The sequence below is a fragment of the Artemia franciscana genome, chromosome 1, assembly GCF_032884065.1.
Source record: "Artemia franciscana chromosome 1, ASM3288406v1, whole genome shotgun sequence".
Lineage (NCBI taxonomy): Eukaryota > Metazoa > Arthropoda > Branchiopoda > Anostraca > Artemiidae > Artemia > Artemia franciscana.
The window spans coordinates 54017933-54040784 of record NC_088863.1 but is presented as its reverse complement, the minus strand read 5'-3'; the positions used below and the strand labels follow the sequence as shown (position 1 = coordinate 54040784).

Below are 22852 nucleotides of genomic sequence, written 5' to 3'. Positions count from 1 at the left end.
AAAAGCTTTTTACAACAATATAACTGGGTAAATATTAAAAATCTCTAAATAGACAAGAAGCGGGATATTGAGACGGTACCGAAGCCCTCTCCACCAGTGACAGTGTCTTATAACTAAGTTTTAAAAAATGAGAGTATTTCCAATTAGAATTAACGGGAATTAGAATCCTTTGTAGCAATGCCTCGGAATAGAATAAATAAAGCTTTTTGGAAAGGATGACAGGGTATGTAAGGGACAGAGGACTTTTTCAAAGGACTATTTTGACGATCAAACAGTTCGTGGTAACGAACTGTAGTAAGGAGCGACCCAGCTCAATAGTAGACGAAACTCTAAAAAACGGAATTTTGATGCTAAAATATACATCAAAAGAATCAGATTTTCATGCTGATTTTAAATAGATAAGTTTCATCAAATTTAGTCTTTGTCATCAAAAGTTACGAGCCTGAAAAAATTTGCCTTATTTTAGAAAATAGGGGAAAACACCCTCTAAAAGTCTGAGAATCTTAACGAAAATTACACCATCGCCTTCGGCGTATCAGAAAACCCTATAGAAAAATTTTCAAGCTCCGTGGAATTTCGTATTTTTTGCCAGAAGACGAATCACGAGTGCGTGTTTATTTGTTTGTTTGTTTTTTTCCCCAGGGGTCATCATATCGACCAAGTGGTCCTAGAATGTCACAAGATGGCTCATTCTAACGGACATGAAAATTTCTAGTGCCCTTTTTAAGTGACCAAAAAAATTGGAGGGCACCTAGGCCCCCTCCCACGCTCATTTTTCTCCAAAGTCAACAGATCAAAATTTTGAGATAGCCATTTTGTTCCGCATAATCAAAAACCATAATAACTATGTCTTTGGGAATGACTTACTCCCCCATAGTCCCTGGGTTTACAGTACCCTGGGAAGTTACAAACTTCGACCAGTGTTTACATATAATAATGGTTATTGAGAAGTGTACAGTCGTTTTCAGGGGATTTTTTTTTGGTTTTGGGGGTGGGTTTGAGGGGAGGGGGCTATGTGGGAGGATCTTTCTTTGGAGAAATATGTCATGGGGGAACAGAAATTCAATGAAAAGGGCGCAGGATTTCTAAAATTACTATAAAAAAAAAATGAAAAAATAAACATGGAAAAGTTTTTTTCAATTGAAAGTAAAGAGTAGCATTGAAACTTAAAACGAACAGAGATTATTACGCATATGAGGAGTTCTAAAAATACTTTAGCATAAAGAGCGAGGTATTTAGGAGGAGATAAATACCTCGCTCTTTATGCTATAGTATTTTTTAGTAATTTCAACTATTTATTCTAAGGCCTTTCTGATTCAGGGGTCATTCTTAAGGAATTGGGACAAAACTTACGATTTAGTGTAAAGAACGAGGTATTAACGAGGGTACAAACCCCCTCATATACATAATAAAAATTAAAGAATATAAAAGTTTGTTACGTAAGTTACTTCTTAAGTTACGTATATTTTTTACTAATAAAAATATTCGTTAAAAATTAAAATTTATAGTTGCCTTTTTATGTAACCGAAAAATTGTATGGCAACTAGGCCTCCTTCCCCATCCCTTATTTCTCAAAATCGTCTGATCAAAACTAAGAGAAAGCCATTTAGCCAAAAAAGGAATTAATATGCAAATTTCATTTTAATAATTTATGTATGGAGAGACAAAATCAAACATGCAATAATTCAAAAACGTTCAGAAATTACATAAAAAAACTAGCTCTTTAACTGAAAGTAAGGAGCGACATTAAAACTTAAAACGAACAGAAATTACTCAGCATATGAAATGGGTTGTCCCCTCCGCAATTCCTCGCTCTTTACGCTTAAGTTTGACTCTTTGCCAGAATTCTGCTTTTTATAACAATTAAAAGCTTTAGCGTAAAGAGCGAGGCGTTGAAGAGGGGACAACCCCTTTCATATACGGAGTAATTTCTGTTCGATTTAAGTTTTAATGTCGCTCCTCACTTTCAGTTAAAAAAAACTAGTTTTTTTTATGTAATATACCAAAGGATGGCACATTATGATTGACGGGCCACCCCGTCAATCATGTATTTTCACAAATAAATCGTTGTAAATTTTTGATATTTGAAAAAAGTCCAAAAAAAAATATTAAAAAAAATTCCACGAAATCCTCTAATTCTCCAAACATAGAACAAACTTTAAAGAAAAAGTAAAGAACTGTTGAATATTCTTTTTTTTACGTTTTCTTTGAAACTATGATCGTCGGTGCATCTGAGGTGAGGAGCTTTTTTAGGTACCAGACCGCCTTTAATCGTGGAAAATTAAGGATAATAAAATGTATTTCTTTTTTCGTATAATGACTATAAACAAACGCCTTTTTTATTACTTAATCGGGCCTAGAAATCCGCTGAACTAAGCAGGTACACAGGATGTTTCTTAGGGAGGCAACAGACGAAAATGTTTACAATTTGAATCAGCAATTTGGGAAAATTAGAGGGTGGGGTCTTCCCTCCGGGAATGCCTCTAAACTGAACAACTTCTAAACAGAATACTGGGTACGACCAAGTGAGCAGTATTGCATACATCATAGCTACATGGGCACCCATAAGGAAGGGGTGCAGGGGAGAGCCACCCTCTCCCTGGCTGAATGACGCTGCCTTATATTTTTATATTTTTGTTTTGAGATTTCAATTATACAACATTCGAAGTGCCAATTAGACTAGGTAAGCCCACCCCTTACTTTCAGCTTTTAGGCACCCATGCATAGTTAATTTGTATTAAAGCCTTTCTTATTTATCTATTGTGCAGTCAAAAATAATATCTCATGTATCCTGTAACGTATGGTAATGCCGCGCCTGACAAAAACCTCCCATTTGTTAATGTTTGCATACATTTAACATGAAAAAATCCCGCTGACAGGAGAACAAAAAAGCAACAAGAGAGCAGAATAACACAGAAATAACAAGAGAGAAAATAAATAGAACTTGAAATAGAAAAAATAGAAAAATAGAAAATAGAAACAAATTACCCACGCCTATTCAAAAGGGATTAGATCTTTTTACAATCATGGAAAACTGCATTTCTGTGAATGTGCATGGAGACAAATCAATTAACCGTAAAACCAGTCTTTCCTTAGGGTTCAATCGTTAGTTCTAAAAAAATTCTTAATTTACTTGGTTTAGGTTTTGATATTCATAAACATTAAAACAATTTTCAATATTTAGACACGCTGCGCTTATGATAAAACTAACGTTTCTACTGGCGTTCGGTATAAGATACAAGCGAGGCCCTTCGACTCTAATACAATTAAATAATGAAAAAACTATTTTTTTTTACCTGAAAGTAAGGAGCGACATTAGAACTTAAAACGTCAGAAACTATTCCGTAGAAAGGGGCTGTCCCCTTTCAACGCTCCGCTCTTTACGTTATAGCTTGACTCTTTGCCACGACTCTACTTTTTCAAACAAAAAAAAAACTTTAGCGTAAAGAGCAGGGTGTTGAGGAGGGGACAGCGCCTTCATAAATGGAATAATTGATATTCGTTTTAAGCTTTAATGTTGCTCCTTACTGTCAGCTTAAGAAACATGTTTTTTTTCCTGAACGTTTTTGAATTAATGCTGGGTTTGAAGATAGCTCACCGTATATGAATAATTAACACAAAATTTGATATTAGTTTTACATTTTTTTTTATCTTGTGATAAACCTATAATAAGATAAGTTTGATTTTGTTACAGTTATTTAAGAATAATAACTGTTAATCACAAATTATGTTTAATTAGAATAATAACCTCTTTTTAAATTAAAAAAAAAACTTTTGCGTAAGAGTGAGCTCTTGAGGAGAGGCGACCTCCTAACTTACGTAGTGTTTTCAGTTTGTTTTATGTTTTATGTTGTTCCTTACTTTCATTTGAAAAAAAAAATTTAATTTGATTTCTGATAGTTTTTTAAATAATGCTGGGAAATCCGGTGCCCTATTCATAGAAAATTTCCTTTCCCTATGAAAAATTCCTCCTTGGAAAGATCTTCCTGCGTAAAATTATCCCCTTTACCCCCTCCTACCAGAAATCCCTCCCTACAGAAAAAAAAAAACAATGGACAAAGTTCATAGCTTATGGCTCTTCTCTCGTGGACTGCGGAGATTACAAAATTCCACATTTTTGCAAATAGGATCTTGAAACCTCTACAGTAGGGTTCTGTGATACGCTGAATCTGATGGTGTGATGTCATTAATATTCTATGACTTTTAAGTGGTGTTTTTCTCTTTTTTTTTAAATAAATCAAATGTTCTGAGGCTCGTAACTTTTGATGGTGTATTCTGTTGGTATCAAATTCCGTTTTTTAGAGTTTTGGTTACTATTGAACTAGGTCACTCCTTACTTACAGTTCATTAGCACGAACTGTTAAAATAATTAACACGAACTTTTATAATTACAATTCCCACGAACTGTTTGATAATAACTAATAAAAATACAAATGAAAAAGAGGAACCAAACAGCCAAACAACAAACCAGATTCTTTCAACAATATTAATTCCATTATTCCCCCGGAGTTTTCCCCGGAAATCCAAAGAAAATTCCCCCCAGAATACCCCCCCCCCCTCACGGAAAGTTCCACCCAGGAAAATTCGCTCCCTCCGCATGCAAAATTTAACCATATGTAAAATGAGCTTTAACAAGAAAAAATATTACCACATGACAGTGAAAGGCGAAAATAATCTCTAAAGCAAGCAGAATTTATTTTGTCTTTAGGGAACATATACGGAATAAATTCTGGTCGTTTTAGAGTTTAATGTTGCGCTTTACTTTCATATGATAATACTCGTTACTTTTTGTTTAATAGCAGAAAAAACGGCCCTGTTTGGTCTAGGTCGTCTTTTCAGCTAGGAACGTTTAGGGATTGTTCGCCAGGCCAAGATATCAAAATTTTGCCAATGGTGTTTTCTGGAAACGACACACGTAGATGAGGAAATCAAAAGACACTATATATGTCCACCATTTCCCATGAAGTCCTTGGGAGGTCATCATAACAAGGAGCGAATTACTCATATTCGTAAAACGTGACTAGCCTTGCGACAGTATTATAATCTAGTTTATTATAATTAACCTGGAATCAAACTCGAAGTCAGAACCAAGCAAATTAAAAATTGACAGACTTCATTGTTCCAGATTAGCAAGTAGCATTTTTAGTAAATAAAAGGAAAAAAAGAAAAAAAAAAATCGAGAATGGGGTTTTATAAGACCAACGAAAATACTAGAAGGAACAAGACGAATGTTTTGAAGCTCAACCATTTCTCTTCTTCAGCACTATAGAAACAACGGGGTTAGATGCCCTCCGATGTATTTGGTCACATAGAAGGGCACTAGAACTTTTAATTTTCGTTTGAATGAGCGCATTCGAAATCTTCTAGGGCTTTCGTTTTGATAAAATCATCCCTGAGAGAAAAAGAAAAAATAAACACACATCCTTTATCTTTCTTTGACAAAAACACAATTCTACGTTTTTGTAGATAAGAGTTTAAAACCACTCAAGTAGGGTTCTCTGATCGTTTTCTAGGTAGGTAGCGAATGCCTCAAAGGGAGTAATTTAATGCCAAAATGTCTTAACTGTCATTGAACCTTCAAATAAATACAGAATTAGCTCTAAGCAAAGGGGAAGGTAGAAATAGATGCCTAGTCCCTCTTAATTTCCGGGAATATTTTTCGTGTACACCTTGATTACAAAATTAAAGAATATTCAACCCAAAACCGAGCAGACTCTATTCCGTAACTAGCTCCTCATCACTAGCCCCCACCCCTCATGGTCACAGAGACTTTGGGTGACGCTCATTCGATCCAAAATTGCTAGTTCTTGTCCTTTTTTTTAAAGTTAAAAGAGATAGGAGACCAGCCGGCATCTATCCTAGAATCTTTTTATGGCACTTGGCATTAACCAAGTGACATATAGCAATTGCAAATTCTTTCGGTCTGTCTGTCGGTTTCGGTTTTGCTACTTTAGGCACTTCCAGGTAAGCTAGGACGATGAAATTTGGCAGGCGTATCAGGGACCGGACCAGATTAAATTAGAAATAGTTGTTTTCTCGATTTGACCATCTGGGGGGGGCGTTAATTTGGAAAAAATCGATTCTTAGAATCTACCATATGAGCTCTTGGCTCTTAGCTCTTCTTGCCTCGTCACAAGTGCCATATGAGCTCTTAGCTCTTGTTAACTTACGAACGGCTCATCAGATCTTAATGAAATTTGTTGTTTGGAAGCATATCGTGTCTCAGGTCTCTTGTTTTAAATCCCGACCAGATCTGGTGACATTGGGGGGGGGAGTTGGAAGGGGGAACCTAAAATTTTGGAAAACACTTAGAGTGGAGGGATCGGGATGAAGCTTGGTGGGAAAAATAAACACAAGTTCTAGATATATGACTCATATAACCGGAACAGATTCGCTCTCTTTGGGGTAGTTGGGGGGGGGGTAATTCTGAAAAATTGGAAAATTGAAGCATTTTTAACTTACGAACGGTTGATCAGATCTTAATGAAATTTGATGTTTGGAGGGATATTGCGTCTCAGAGCTTTTATTTTAAATCCTGACCGGATCTGGTGACGTTGGGGGGGGGAGGGAGAAACCTAAAATCTTTGAAAACACTTATAGTGGAGGGATCGGGATGAAACTTGGTGGGAGAAATTAGCACAAGTCCTAGATATATGATTGACACAACCAGAACGGATCCACTCTCTTTGGGGTAGTTTGGGGGGGGGGGTTAAATCTGAAAAATTAGAAAAAATGAGGTATTTTATACTTACAAACGGGTGATCGAATCTCAATGAAATTTGATATTTAGAAGGATAACTTGTCTCAAAGCTCTTAATTTAAATCCCGACTGGATCTGGTGACATCGGAGGGAGTTTGGGGTAGGGGAACCTAAAATCATGGAAAACGCTTAGATTGGAGGGATCGGGATGAAACTTGGTGGGAAAAATAAGCAGAAGTCTTAGATACGTGATTTACATAATTGGAACGGATCCGCTCTATTGGGGGGGGGGGGTTAATTCTGAGAAATTAGAAGAAATGACGTATTTTTAACTTACGAAGGACTGATCGGATCTTCATGAAACTTCACATTTAGAAGGACCTCGTAACTCAGACCTTTTATTTTAAATATCAACCGGATCCAGCGTCACTGGGGGGGGGCAGTTGGGAGGACCAGAAATCTTAGAAAATACTTAAAGCGGAGAGATCAGGATGAAACTGGATGGGAAGAATAAAAACCTGTCTAAGATACGTGACTGACATAAGCGGACCGGATCTGCTCTCTTTGGTGGAGCTGGAAGGGGGGGGGGGGGTAATATTGAAATTGAGGTATTTGTAAATTACGAAAGCGTGACCAGATCTTAATGAAATTTGATATTTAGAAGGATCTTGTGCTTTAAATCTCTAATTTTAAATTTCGACCAGATCCTGTGACATTGGGGGGAGTTGGAGGGGGAAACCGGAATTCTTGGAAAGCGATAAAATTAGGGTATTTTTATCTTACGAATAGGTGATCGTCTCTTAACGAAATTTGATATTTAGAAGGAATTCATGTCTCAGAGCTCTTATTTCAAATCCCGACCAGATCTTTTGACATTGACAGGAGTTGGAGGGGGAAATCTTGGAAAACACTTGGAGTGGAGGAATCGGGATAAGCTTGGTGGATAGAATAGGCAAATGTCCTTGATACGTGATTTACGTAACCGTACTGGATTCACTTTCTTTGGGGGAGTTAGGGGGAGGGGTTCAGTGATTTGGCGAGTTTGGTGCTTCCTTTCGTTTTAGGACGATGAAAATTGGTAGGCGTGTCAGGGAGCTGCACAAATTGACTTGATAAAGTCGTTTTCCCAGATTCGACCATCTGGGGAGCTAAAGGGAGAGGAAAAGTTAGAAAAAATTAGGTATTTAAAACTTACGAGTGGGTGATCAGATCTTAATGAATTTTGATATTTAGAAGTACATCTTGACTCAGAGCTCTTTTTTTAAATCCTGACCGGCATTATGCCTCTGATTTTCCTTTTAAATCAATCTATTGATTCTTAGAATTTCGTTAGAGCTCATACAAATGAGCTCTTGGCTCTTGTTGCCTCGTCACAACTGACATATGAGCTCTTAGCTCTTGTTAACTTACGAACGGTTCATCAGATCTTAATGAAATTTGATGTTTGGAAGAATATGGTGTCTCAGAAAACTTGTTCTAAATCCCGACCAGATCTCGTGACATTGAGGGGGAGTTGGGAGGAGGGAACCTAAAATCTTAGAAAACACTTAGAGTGGAGGGATCGGGATGAAACTTGGTGGAAAAAATAAACACAGTTCCTAGATACATGACTGATTTAACCGGAACAGATTCGCTCTCTTTGGGGTAGTTGGGGGGGGGGGGGGGTTAATTCTGAAAAATTTGAAAAAATGAGGTATTTTTAACTTTCGAACGGGTGATTGCATCTCAATGAAATTTGACATTTAGAAGGATATTGTGTCTCAAATCTCTTATTTTAAATCCCGACCAGATCTGGTGACATTGGGGGGAGTTTTGGGGGGGACATAAAATCATGGAAAACACTTAGAGTGGAGGGATCGGGATGAAACTTGGTGGGAAAAATTAGCAGAAGTCTTATATACGTGATTGACATAATTGGAACAGATCCGCTCTATTTGGGGAATTGGGGGGGGGGCGGTTAATTCTGAAAAATTAGAAAAAATTACGTGTTTTTAACTTACGAAGGAGTGAGGGGATCTTCATGAAACTTCATATTTAGAAAGATCTCGTAACTCAAATCTCTTATTTTAAATCTTAACTGGATCCAATGTCATTGGGGGGGGGATACCGGAAATCTTAGAAAATACTTAAAGCGGAGAGATCATGATGAAACTGGATGGGAAGAATAAATACAAGTCTAAGATACGTGACTGACATAACCGGACTGGATCCGTTCTCTTTGGTGGAGTTGGGGGGGGGGTAATTCGGAAAAATGAGGTATTTGTAACTTACGAGCAGGTGATCAGATCTTAATGAAGTTTGATGTCTAGAAGGATCTTGTGCTTTAAAGCTCTTATTTAAGTTCCGACCAGATCCAGTGACATTGGGGGGGAGTTGGAGGGGAAACCGGAATTCTTGGATAACGTGAAAATTGGGGTATTTTATCTCACGAATAGGTGATCGGATCATAATTAAACTTGATGTGTAGAAGGATCTTATGTCTCAGATGCTCCATTTTCGACTCGAATTGGATCCGGGGACACAGGGGATTGGAGGAGGGAAACATAAATCTTGGAAAACGCTTAGAGTGGAGAGATTGGGATGAAACTTGATGGGAAGAATAAGCACAAGTTCTAAATACGTGATTGACATAATTGGAACGGATCCTTTCTCTTTGGAGGAGCTGGGGGTGTTAATTTGGAAAAATTAGAAAAATTGAGGTATTTTTAACTTAAGAACAGGTGACTGGATCTTAATGATATTTGATATTTAGAAGGAATTCATGCCTCAGAGCTCTTATTTTAAATCTCGACCAGATCTGTTGACATTGGGGGGAGTTGGAGGGGGGAATCGGAAATCTTCGAAAGCGCTTAAAGTGGAGAATCCGGATGAAATTTGGTGGATAGAATAAGCAAACGTCGCAGATACGTGATTGACGTAACCGTACTCGATTCGCTCTCTTTTGGGGAGTTAGGGGGAGGGGTTCAGTGCTTTGGCGAGTTTGGTGCTTCTGGACGTTCTAGGACGATGAAAATTGGTAGGCGTGTCAGGGAGCTGCATAAATTAACTTGATAAAGTCGTTTTCCCAGATTCGACCATCTGGGGGGCTAAAGGGAGAGTAAAAATTAGAAAAAAATGAGGTATTTATAGCTTACGAGTGGGTGATCGGATCTTAATGAAAGTTGATATTTAGAAGGACATCGTGACTCAGAGCTCTTATTTTAAATCCCGACCGGCATTAAGCCCCAGATTTTCCTTTTAAATCAGTCTATTGATTCTTAGAATTTATTTAGAGCTCATACCATATGAGCTCTTGGCTCTTAGCTCTTCTGGCCTCGTCACAAGTGCCATTTGAGCTTTTAGCTGTTTTTTGTATGTGGTCCTTTTTAACCACTTAGCACATCTAACCAGCCTCTGGGGATAAAATGACTTCCCACAACTCTTGGTGAAAGGTCTGTAAGTCATGAAATTTGCCAATTGTTTGCGTACAGTTTTTTTTAATGGGAAGTAAACATACATTGGGAGGGAGGGGATTTCCAAGAGAAGAACTTTCACTAGGGTGGGAGTTTCCGGGGGGACATTCTAGGGAATTTCATACTAGGGGAGTTTAACAGAATTCCTTTACGTATTCTTTTTATTTGTCTTACTTTCTCTTTTCTGAATTAGTTTTCCATGTGGAGATGTTAAGGGGAATTGTCTGGGAGAAATTTTTACCGGGTCGGAATTGTCGAGAGGATCTTTCCTTAGGAGGGGATTTTCCGTGGGAGAAATTCTCCATGGGGGACTTTGCCGCAAGATAATTTTTACAGAGCAATTTTCTGCGGGAGCAACTTTCTACTAGGAAGGAGAATTTTATTGAAAAATTTTCTACGGACGGGGGAATTTCTGCTTTGATTTTAAAAAGAATCAGAAATTAGTCTTTTTAAAATGAATCGTCTGCAAGAAATTTTCCAAGGGGAACTTTTAGCAAGAATGGAATTGTCTTTGGAAGGATTTTCCAGGTTGGGGTATTTTACGCGGAAGGTACTATTTAAGGAGGAATTTTCCACGGGGGAAGGAATTTTGGATGGAGTGTAGCCGGATTTCTCATCATTATTTAAAAAAACGATCAGCAATTAAATAGAAAAACTAGTTTTTTCTACTGAAAGTAAGGAGTAACATTAAAACTTAAAACAAACATAAATTATTATGTACTTGAGGGGTTCTTCCCTTCCTCAATACTTTGATCCTTACGCTAAAGTCTTTTTTAGAACTTTCAAAAGCTTATTATTCTGATGACCTTGTATTTCAGGAGTACTTAAAAAATAATTGGAACAAAAAGTCAAACTTTAGTGTAAAGACCGAGGTACTGAGGGGAAGGGGCAACCCCTTCGTATACATAATAATTTCTTTTGGTTTTTAATTTTTAATGTTGCTCGTTAATTTCATTTTAAAAAAAAATTGTCATTTTTACTTAATCAAATTAAGGATAATTTGAGCATAAAGGAAACTTCATTATGTGAGTAGCCTACTACTAAAGATTGTATTTTGCAAAAAAAAAAAAATAATAAGTGAGAGAGATATTTTGCAATATGGTAAAAAAATTGGTTTGCAATTGAAAATAATTTTCTCATAAAAATGCTACTGTCATATTTTTGATAACGGAGTTTTCAGCGACAGCAACGAAAAAGTAACTTTACACTAAAAAGACAAGGGTAAGTGAAATATTAAGGACCCCGTTCCTTGGGCAACTTCTTCGCAAGTTATTTTATCGTAACCCCCACGGTTCTAATGTTTCACGTAATAAGACAATTCTGCTATCATTCGATGGCTAACATTTAGCTTTATCCATACTTTCATAAGAATAATTTATCCACGTATTTCTGATTGAAAGATACATCAGAAATATGCAAAACTGGGAAGCTCATCCTGTTGCCTCTATACGTTATAAGCAGTACTAGTTATAGGCAGATTTGTAGGATACATAGTTTTTTTTTAGGATGTCATATCTCTTGATATTGATGAACTTTGCCTCAACTTTCTTCAGTATAAAATAAATTCAGCCCTAGCACGTTCTGATTATCAAATTTTTGTGCATAAGCTCAGAGCTAAGTGTAGACTGTAGAGCGGAGACTGTAGACTGTAAAGCGTGTCATGAGCAAAATGTTATTTTCGCGGAGTGGAACCGCTTCTAGGTTTCTAGAGCTCTTATCGCTTCTAGCCCTATTTAATTTTTAAGGACTCATGCGTTGTTAACTTAAAATTGCTGCAGTTCGTTTCCAAAAAAATTATTGCTCTTTCTGATTTGCTACTAATAATCTCCCCTATGTATAATTGTTTTGTAAATTGTTAGATAATTGTTAGGTTGTATAATTGTTTAAATGTTTGTATAATTGTTGTTTTGTATAAGTATTGTATTGTTTTTTATAATTGTTGTCTTAATTGTTTTGAGCACAAATCAAAGTTTTAAAACTTAAGATGTTGTTTGAAGTTCAGAAATGCAAAAAGCCTCGATAAAAATATCGCTAGAACACTAAATTCCGGTATAAATGCCATCCACAAATAAAAAAAAAATCTGGAGGATTTCCAAGTACAAATTCATAAAGCGAAGCTGTGCTCTAGAAGACACACCAGAATTTGAAAATATCTTGCTATATTATACTAGCGAAATACCCTAGAAACTGAATCCGTTGAAACGAAAGCATGTGACATTTCTATGTCTTCATTTTGTCTTGAATAAAGAAGAATAATATTTCACTTGTGGAACATTTTATTTGAGGGGTTTCCGGGATGTGAAAGAAAATAATTACTTCCGAGTGTAAAGGCAGACCGGAATAACTACTACCAGAACGTAGAAGAGTGTTGACAGACGTTTTCATGTTTTGAAACTCTAGGTCAGAACAGTCTCACCCGAATTAAGCAGATATACACACTTATTGCCGTACCTTGGGCATAGGGGGAGGGTGGATGAGTGTGAAATTTACTTGTTTATATACTAACAAATAATAGATTAGGGGAAATGACGTAAAGACGTGCAATTTTGGCAGTTTGGGGGCCAAATCGAGCTAACCAAAGGTTTGGAGGCCAAATCGAGCTAATTTTTCATAACTTACCTGTTTTAGTATTTTTGTAAATTTGACCATTCTCCACTCGGAATACTTACTGTTATATATTTAAAGAAAATGGTAAAATTCAAATTGAGATTTTAATTAGTTTCTTATTAATAATAATAATAATAATTTATTCCAGAAAAAGCCCATGGGCCATAGGAAATTTACATAACAAAAAACAAACAACAAATTAACTAAAATAAATTAATACTATTTAAAGAAAACGCTCCCGATGTGCCGCTGCAATCCTTACAAATCTTGCTATCCTTTTAATACTCAGTAAATTTGTCTCTTTCATTCTATCTACCATCCATACCTCATTCAATTTTTCTTTACCATACATCTCTCGCCTCCATTCATTCAATTCGACACACTCACACAAAAAATGTATTAAACTTTCATCCTGAGATCCACACATAGGACAAGCAATAGATTCTACCTTCTCCCCTTTTCTCCCTTGATACTTTCTTTTCTCACCAGTCAATCAATAAATGGTATGCTCTGACCAAATTCATATATGTCGAATGATCGACTTTAGATAAATATCAAGATAAATACATCTGCAAATCTACTGTCTCAAAATCTATTCAAGCTTATTTTGATTTTCCCTTTGATTCTTATATTTTACCATATAGCTTCCCTATTTTACCATTTAGCTTCCCTATTTTTGGCACCTTAAATTCTCCTGTGGATCCGTACCAGCTTTCCTATAAATGGGTGTACCAAGACACCCTTAATATTGGGCAAAGAGATACGTAGACTCTGCTTTCAGTCTCTACCCCAGAAATTTTTAGCCTGCATAGATGATATGCATGCTTTTCTTGACAATGATGTTTAAGTTGGTTCACACGTTTTAGCTGGGTCCTTGAGTTTAACACCCACAATTAATTGATTAAAATGTTGATTAATTAAAACTTGATTGAAATCTTAATCAATAAATTATTTTTTTCAGATGTACTCGATTCTACCGTTACTTTTGTAACCCCTGTCAAGTCAAATTCCTCAAGATTCCATTATAGAAGAAAGACTGACAGTCATTGGGACCATTACCCCTCATTCGATGTCTTTATAATAAGCCCGGACCTGAACGTACAAGAAATAATTCGAGCAATACCAGACACGCGTCAAAGACAACCATTTTTAACTTTAGATTTAGAACTGTCAGAAGATTTTATCCTTCCTGAGCTTAAAGTTCAGTATATAAATGAAGCACAAAATTATTCCAACATAGATCAAACTCAAGTGCAAGGATTGAAAGACTGTTTTTATGTTGGCTCTGTTCGGGGCGATCCTCATTCAATTGTAGCAGTAAATTTGTGTCATGGATTGGTAAGTACTACTTCATTTTGTTTCTTTTATATTTATTGTGTTGCTATTATATAGTTTGTCCTTTAAATTTTACTGAATGCCTTTACATGAAATTCTATGGCACGGGGATTTCCGAAACTTGGGCCAAATATGTAGGATTCCAGGTTTGATCCGCATGTTGCAAAAATCCTGACTTTTGAGGAACTTAAAAAAAATAATAAAAGGAAGAGGGATTTCGGTTAAACAGGCATGATGTATGGAAATGCTGTTGCTGGAACTGGAGGTAAGGAGTGGGAAGCTTTACAGTTAAGGGTAACAACATAGTTTCTTTAGGGTGGTGTTTAAGCCTGCATTAACTATGTAATTAGGAGGAAAGCAGATTGAAAAGACTCTTTAATAGAAATATGCTAGGTTTTTTTCGAATATTGCGAGATGTCGCACTTCGACTGAGTTTCTGGTTTTACAAAGTTTTGGTTCCCAATTGTCCTCTCTTGGTAGCACTTCTGTGCATAGTTGGGACTCTGATAAAGAAGAAATTTGTAATGGACAATTGAAGGCTAATTGGTTTTATGATTGTAAAACAATAACGTGTAGATTAAGGATGTGTTACAGAGGATTGCATGTCTAGGAAGCTGTGTGTATAGGATTCTGAATGCAGTTGAATGACAGCTACATGAATATGTTGGATCTTTGGCTATGAGGTTATCTAAGTGAGGAAGAAAATATACATATTGTTGGAGGAGGTCCTGAAATATCAGGGTACATGTGATTGTCCTATATCTTCAAATGATTTTCAATTTAGGGGTGGGAGAAAAAACCATTTGATCCCAATAGACAAGTTACTCTAAACGTTCCTAACACGAGGGTTAAGAATTCTTGGACGGCAAATCCAATCACGGGAATTCTTTCTGATCGACAAGACTACGCAACAGTGCTCAAAAGTGTTTTTTAAGTTTCTAATATCAAGCGTTAATTTTTTTTTCTTTTTACCAAACAGATACAGAAAGTTTACTCGTAAAGTTTCGAAAAAGAATAAAAATTTTGTCGTTGTTCCTGGCCTAGTATTTCACAAAAAAAAAAGAAATATCAGTTTTTATGTTTTTCTTACCAGTTTAAAATTTGACTTAGCAATAGTTGGAATAATTCAAAACGGAAAAAAAGGTGTGGTTATTTAGCTACCCTATCTACACACGCTTCAATGATAATGCTATTGGCTTAAGATTAGGCTAGTGTTGTTTATGTGGTTCACCTAAAATTAGAACTGAAACGCATTTTTAGCTCTGCTTAAAAAAGAGAACTACTTTAGATATGTTCTATGCTCTTGGATGGAATATTTTGACAAAAGAGGAGCCTATTAGTTGATACGTATCCAAGGTCCTAAGAATTCCTAAGGTCCTAAGGATTTTTAGTTGGGGGGGGGGGTAGTGGTACAATTTTGAGTGAAAAAACTAAACATGTGAAAGTGATTGGATATTGCCGTGGGGATTCTCTATTTCACGAAATTAATATGCGTATTGATAGGGCTTGGCTACGAACCTCCTTTCACCATTCACAATCTTGCACCATTAAGGGCAAAAAAGAGGAATTGGAAGCATAATGAAACTGGAAAAGAAAAGCAAAGACAGAATCTAAGAATTCGAGAATTTTTATTGTGAAAAAAGAGGGATAAGAAAGAGGTATAAAGTTGAGAAGTGTTCACAAATTCAGAAGCTTCTAGTATGGTTGCTGTGCATGGTATAACCCTTACATCTTCATTCAGTATATATATATATATATATATATATATATATATATATATATATATATATATATATATATATATATATATATATATATATATATATATATATATATATATATATATATATATATATATATATATATATATATATATATATATATATATATATATATATATATATATATATATATATTACAATCAATTTCAATCCAATAAAATTGCAGATTAACTATATCAGTTATTGAACTGTCTGAATGAAGTAGCGAGGCGCTAACCTGTGTATTGCCCTAGTCGTTTTTAATCCTTATGTTCCTATGATTAATCGTCAACGATCCAACTCTAAAAGTTTCTCATTCTCTTTAATCCCCACAATATATAAAATGTTTCAGATCCTTATGAAACTCAGAGACCATTGAAAAGGAAAATGCTCATGATTATATGCATGAAAATAATTAGACGCCGAGGTTGGAAGAAGTACTTTGATTCAATGAAATATCAGCTCTTGTTCGACTAACAAGAAAAACTAGATAGTGAAGGTGTGGAAAATAGTAAGGTTTGCCTTGACGTTTTCAACAAGTTGGCGAATTAACTGCATACAATATATTCTTAACTAAATAGCATGACTCAGATATGCCTTATTTGAAGCTCAACTATGTTGTTTCCCTGCTGCTATTAGATATGTATAGAATGAGCCCTTTAAAGTGGGACGTTATTTAATAAGTCGTATCTTATTGTGCTTGACACTTCATGTGACTTGATGATAGGTGTTTTACCTGTTGGCAATCTTTTTGATTTTGTCACTCTTACACAATTAAAATTAGCACTTCAATTTGGCTTTGTGCCCAAAGTTGTCAGGTAAATTTAAGTAAGAAAACATTTTAAGACTGTTTAATTTTAGTTTTGGCTGACAATGTTGAAGTCTCCGAATTAGTGTTTTCTTTTCCTTTTTTTTGAAGCAAGGAGAATCCTGAGGAGGGCACACTTCCCGCCTCAGGGTTTTCTGGCTCTTCCTGCAGAAACCATATAGTTCTTTAAATTATATTCCATAATTTACGAAATTTGTAGAGCTGTCTTCAAGTAGCAAAAGAGGTCGTGCCACAGCAAAGTAGTGGTTTCTGACACACCGAACTAGGGATAAATGACACCAAACAATTATTTTGGCACATAGGGGTTCTGTTACCTAACAGTGACATGAGTAAGATGCAATACGAACAATAGTGAAAAGCTAAATTATAGAAATTACGACAAAGAATTGCGGAAAGCTGGCTGTGCAGAACGCATCATATTAAATACCTAACCTAACCCCTAATCATCTCTATATTTTATATACTGAATAAAATATACATACATCGTGGTTTTCTTTCTCAAAATAAGCACATCATAGCCAATCCAGGAAGAGAAATTAATTTCTGTTAGATCTTATATAGCATAATTCTTGAATGCGTTCCGTTTAACAAACAAGTACCAGCAATTGTTTATTCAATTCATAGTAAAAAACAGTATTATTGATTAAAACGAACAGAAACTACTGCATATGTGACGGGGACTGCCACCGTCTGATAACCCGCTTTTTACGTGTAAGTTTCGTTCTTTGATCCCTATGCTCCAAAATTTTCTCACACAATAGTTGTCAAAATGTGGTCAACGTACGCCCGGTAGTTCCCAGGTAGTTCAAGGTAGTTCCCAGCAATTATTTCCTTATTATGATCTATCTTGTTTGATATTACAATTAGCTTCTTTAGAGAAAGCCATTTAGCCAAAAAAGGAATTAATATGCAAATTTCATTTTAATAATTTATGTGCAGAGAGCCCAAATCAAAAATGCATTAATTCAAAAACGTTCAGAAATTACATAAAAAACTAGTTTTTTAACTGAAAGTAAGGAGCGACATTAAAACTTAAAATGAACAGAAATTACTCCGTATATGAAATGGGTTGTCCCCTCTGCAATCCCTTGCTCTTTACGCTAAAGTTTGACTCTTTGCCACAATTCTGCTTTTTAAAACAATTAAAAGCTTTAGCGTAAAGAGCGAGGGATTGCAGAGGGGACAACATTCATATACGGAGTAATTTCTGTTCGTTTTAAGTTTTAATGTCGCTCCTTACTTTCAGTTAAAAAAAACTAGTTTTTTTTATGTAATCCGTTTTAAACAATAAATGGTTTGTTCGTATTTTTCATTGGGCTATCTGTAAATAATAGGCTTATTGTTTCCGACTAGATATATTTTTGGCATTTTAACAATTTTTCAAAAACAAAAGTAAACTTTTAGCGTGCTGAGAAACTAGAGGAGGGAGGGGGCTTATCGCATAAATTTTTGTTCATTTAAAGCTTTAACGTCAATCTTTATTTTCGTTAAATTAAATCAATTTCATTTATTCAAAAATTTTTGCTTTGAATTGAAGTTCATAAAACTTTGTTTTTAACTATTTCTTAACTTAGGAAATTTAGGCACTATGTTTGAATTGAAGGATCTAAGAATCTATTTGAAATAAAATATGTTCTTTTTGCAAATTAAACAGTTTGCAGTAACAAACTGTAAGTAAGGAGCGACTAGGCTCAATAGTAACCGAAATTGTAAAAAACAAATCCATGATACCAATATAAATATATGTAAAGAATTAGAATTTCATGCTGATTTCAAATATTTAAGTTTCATTAAGTTTAATCTTACCCATCAAAGGTAACGAACCTGATAAAAATTGTTCGATATTTGGAATAAGGGAGAAACACTCCAAAGAGTCATAGAATCTTAATGAAAATCACACCATTCGATTCAGCGTATCAGAGAATCCTACTGTAGATGCTTGAAGTGCCTGTTTGAAAAAAATATGGAATTTTGTATTTTATGCCAGAAGAACAATCACCGATGCGTGTTTATTGGTTTGTTTGCTTGTTTTTTTTATTTTTTTTTCAGGGCACTCATTCGAACAGAAGTTAAAAGTTCTAGTGCCCTTTTTAAGTGATCTAAAAATTAGAGCGCAGTTAGGCCCCCTCCCACGTCTTTTTTTCTCAAAATCGTCCGGTCAAAATTTTGAGATAGCCATTTTGTAGAGCAGAGTTGAAAGGCGAATAACTATGCTTTTGGGGATACCATGAACTTTCCAAAGCCCCTGGGGAAAGGTCTTTAAGTTACTCAATTTGCCCATTGCTTACGTATAGTATTTGTTATTTAAAAGTATGCATACATTTTTTGGGGGAGGTGGAATTTTCGCTGGTGGGGCTTAGCAAAGGGATAGTTTTCCATGGGGGGGGGGAGTTTTTCGGGTGGGAATTTTTCAGGAGATATTTTGCACTGGGGGAATTTACCAGAATTGCTATACGGAATTCTTCTCATGTCTTGCTTTCTCATTGCCGACTAAATTTTAAGCGCTGAGGCGTTAAGGGTAATTGTCCAGAGCAAATTTTCCCAAGGATTGAATTGTCTAGAGATAAATCCTTGGGGAGGAGGGATTTTTCAGTGAAGGAGTAGCCAGATTTCTTCGAATTATTTAAAAAAACGATCAGAAATTAAATAGATAAGCGAGTTTTTTCAACTGAAAGCAAGAAATACTATTAAAGCTTAAGACGAACAGAAATTATTATGTATATGAGGGGTATTACTCCTCCAAAACACCTTGCTCCTTACGCTAAAATTTAAATTCTATCCCAATTCCTTAATAACAACTCATGAAACAGCATGATCGTTTAATTAGAACATAGGAAGCTTTTTTTTTTCAGAGTACTAGAAAAAACTTTAGCGTAAAGAGCGAGGTGTTTAGGAAGAGTAACACCCCTAAGAGTAACTAAAAACTAAACCGATTTGTTCATACTTCATCGAGTTATTTACATGGATGTGTATGTGTGCATCAGTTATTATGAAGGAGGGGTGGTTCGGGTCAATATTGTTATTTTGCAGCTTGAAATGGAGAAATCCACATCTTTCCATGGTGCCATGTCTCTTATCAAACAGTTCGTGGTAACGAACTGTAGTAAGGAGCGACCCGGCTCAATAGTAACCGAAACTCTAAAAAATGGAATTTTGATACCAATAGTTACATAAAAAAATCGTATTTTAATGCTGATTTTAAATCTATAATTTTAATCAAGATTAGCCTTACCTATCAAAAGTTACGAGCCTGAGAAAACTTGCCTCATTTTAGAAAATAGGGGAAAACACCCCCTAAAAGTCATACAATCTTAACGAAAATCACACCATCAGATTCAGCGTATCAGAGAACATAGTTGTCGAAGTTTCAAGCTCCTATCTAGAAAAATGTGGAATTTCTCATTTTTTGCCAGAAGACAAATCACGGATGCGTGTTTATTTGTTTTTTTGTTTTTTTTTTGTTTTTCCCAAGGGTGATCGTATCGACCCAGTTATCCTAGAATGTCGCGAGAGGGCTCATTCTTATGGAAATTAAAAGTTCTAGTGCCCTTTTTAAGTGACCAAAAATATTGAAGGGCACCTAGGCCCCCTCCCACGCTCATTTTTCCCCAAAGTCACCGGATCAAAATTCTGAGATAACCATTTTATTCACCATAGTCGAAAAACCTGATAACTATGTCTTTGGGGACGACTTACTCCCCCGCAGTCCCCGTGGGAGGGGCTGCAAGTTACAAACTTTGACCTGTGTTTACACATGGTAATGGTTAGTGGGAAGTGTACGGACGTTTTCTGGGGGATTTTTTTTTGGTTTGGAAGGGAAAGTTGAGGTGAGGGGGGGGGGGTTACGTGGGAGGATCTTTCCATGAAAAAACTTCTCATGGGGGAAGAGACTTTCAATGAAGGAGGCGTAGGATTTTTTAGCATTATTTAAAAAAAACAATGAAAAAATAAATATGAGAAGTTTTTTTCTATTGAAAGTGAGGAGCAGCATTAAAACTTAAAACGAGCAGAAATTATTGCGCATATGAGGGGTTTACCTCTTCGTAATACCTTGCTCTTTACGCTAAAGTATTTTTACTAATTTCAAATATTTATTACCTTAAGTTACCTTGAATCGCATTTACAGCGAGATAAGGTGGACTGCATCCTCCTGTAGAACATCGCGCTGTTGAATTGATAAGGTGACACAATTAGGGGGTGTGATGGGGTGTGGCGTCCCACTGGTACTTCCATTCCGCGTTTCTCCACTCCAAATCAACTGTATTTTTAAAAGAATCAATCGATTCACCAGTGACAGTCTCATTGGAAAGACTTTCAAGTTGAGACAGCACGTACCGAGAAAAAGTTCATCCTCTCTCTGCGTCTGAAGTGCTCCTGTTGCAGCTTCATTGAGTGGCCTCGTGTCATAGTGGCAAGGGAGGGAGTAAATGAAAACTATGGTATGCATCTCTGAAGTAGTGTTTCCATCTTCTATTCTCCGAAAACGGTAAAAACCTTCGCAGAAGGCTGAAATCTGATGAAGTGCTATCAGCCTCCATCTCAGTTCCTTTTTTGATATCCAGCCCCGCTCTAACCCTCTATAGGGGGGGGGCGAGTAGCCCACTTATCTTGGATTGGGTGTAAAATGCAAAGTTAGGCTCATATTCTTATGTCTTCCATAGGTGAAGGGCAGGGGGCGTCCCCCTGAAATCAAAATTTATCAGAAGAAATCCCACCACCTTGACTCATTAGAGTTGCTCACTTTAGAAAATAGAAAGATGGCTTTTTCCAACCAAATTTTTAATTTTTTACATAAAAATCGCACCTCAGCAAATTACTAACATCCGTCAACTTATGCATAACGACACAACCTGACATATTAAGTTCATCCAGTAGCCACATAATTAGCTTGAATGTGTGAGACAAACTTGCCATGCTGGTAGCTGCACTGGCTTAGAAACTGAACCAATCAGTTCATATTTCATTTGTGTCTCGTAATTTGATATCAGATTCTATGGTTACGATAAAGGAAATAAGTATTAGATAATTAGATAGATACTATAGAATCATGTTTCTTGAAGCTCAGAATTGGCAAAAAAAAAAATCATATTGTAATGCCAAGAAAGCAGATATCGTTGGGCACCATGAGAAGTCGAAATAAAATATTCGCAACCTCTGTGCATATTTCCTTTTAATCTAGTTCCTGAGAAAATTAATTGTTTATAACTGTGTTACGAACAGCTTAAGTTGGGAACAGCTTCTTACAAGTTGGCTCTGTTATGAACTTGCAGTTAAGTCTTGAAAGTGATTAAATAAGAAAAACTAGTTTTTTTAACTGAAAGTAAGGAGCGACATTAAAACTTAAAACGAACAGAAATTACTCCGTACATGAAATGGGTTGTCCCCTCCGCAATCCCTCGCTCTTTACTCTAAAGCTTTTAATTGTTTTAAAAAGTAGAATTGTGGCAAAGAGTCAAACTTTAGCGTAAAGAGCGAGGGATTGTGAAGGGGACAATCCTTACTTTTTAATGTCGCTCCTTACTTTCAGTTAAAAAAACTAGCTTTTTTTATTTAATTTCTGAACGTTTTTGAATTAATGCATGTTTGATTTTGGCTCTCCGCACATAAATTATTGAAAAGAAATTTGTATATTAATTTTTTTTTGGCTAAATGGCTTTCTCTTAGTTTTGATCAGACGATTTTGAGAAATAAGGGGTGGGGAAGGAGGCCTAGCTGCCCTCCAATTTTACTGCTACTTAAAAAGGCTACTAGAACTTTGAATTTTTAACGAACGTTTTTATTAGTAAAAAATATGCGTAACTTAAAAATTAACTTACATAACAAACTTTTATATTCTTATATTTTTATTGTGTGTACGAGGGGGTTTGTACCATAGTTAATACCTCGCTCTTTACACTAAATTGTAAGTTTTGTCCCAATTCTTTAAGAATGACCCCTGAATCAAAAAGGCCGTAGAATAAATAGTTGAAATTACTAAAAATACTTTAGCATAAAGAGCGAGGTATTTGTCTCCTCCTAAATACCTCGCTCTTTATGCTAAAGTATTTTTAGAACCCCTCATATGCGTAATAATCTCTGTTCGTTTTAAATTTCAATGCTATTCCTTACTTTCAAATTAAAAAACGTTTTCATGTTTATTTTTTCATTTTTTTTTTATAGTAATACTAGA

At 35.8% G+C, this 22852-nt stretch overlaps 1 protein-coding gene across 7 annotated transcripts in view; it reads left to right on the top strand.

Moving 5' to 3' along the window:
- Positions 1-22852, top strand: part of LOC136031369 (A disintegrin and metalloproteinase with thrombospondin motifs 9-like) — a 466037-nt gene that overhangs the window by 38586 nt on the left and 404599 nt on the right. For all 7 annotated transcript variants that reach the window (XM_065710922.1, XM_065710894.1, XM_065710885.1 and 4 more), the window contains one exon: positions 13721-14097. In XM_065710922.1, the coding sequence (XP_065566994.1) occupies positions 13721-14097 (377 nt within the window). The remainder of the gene's footprint in view (positions 1-13720; positions 14098-22852) is intronic.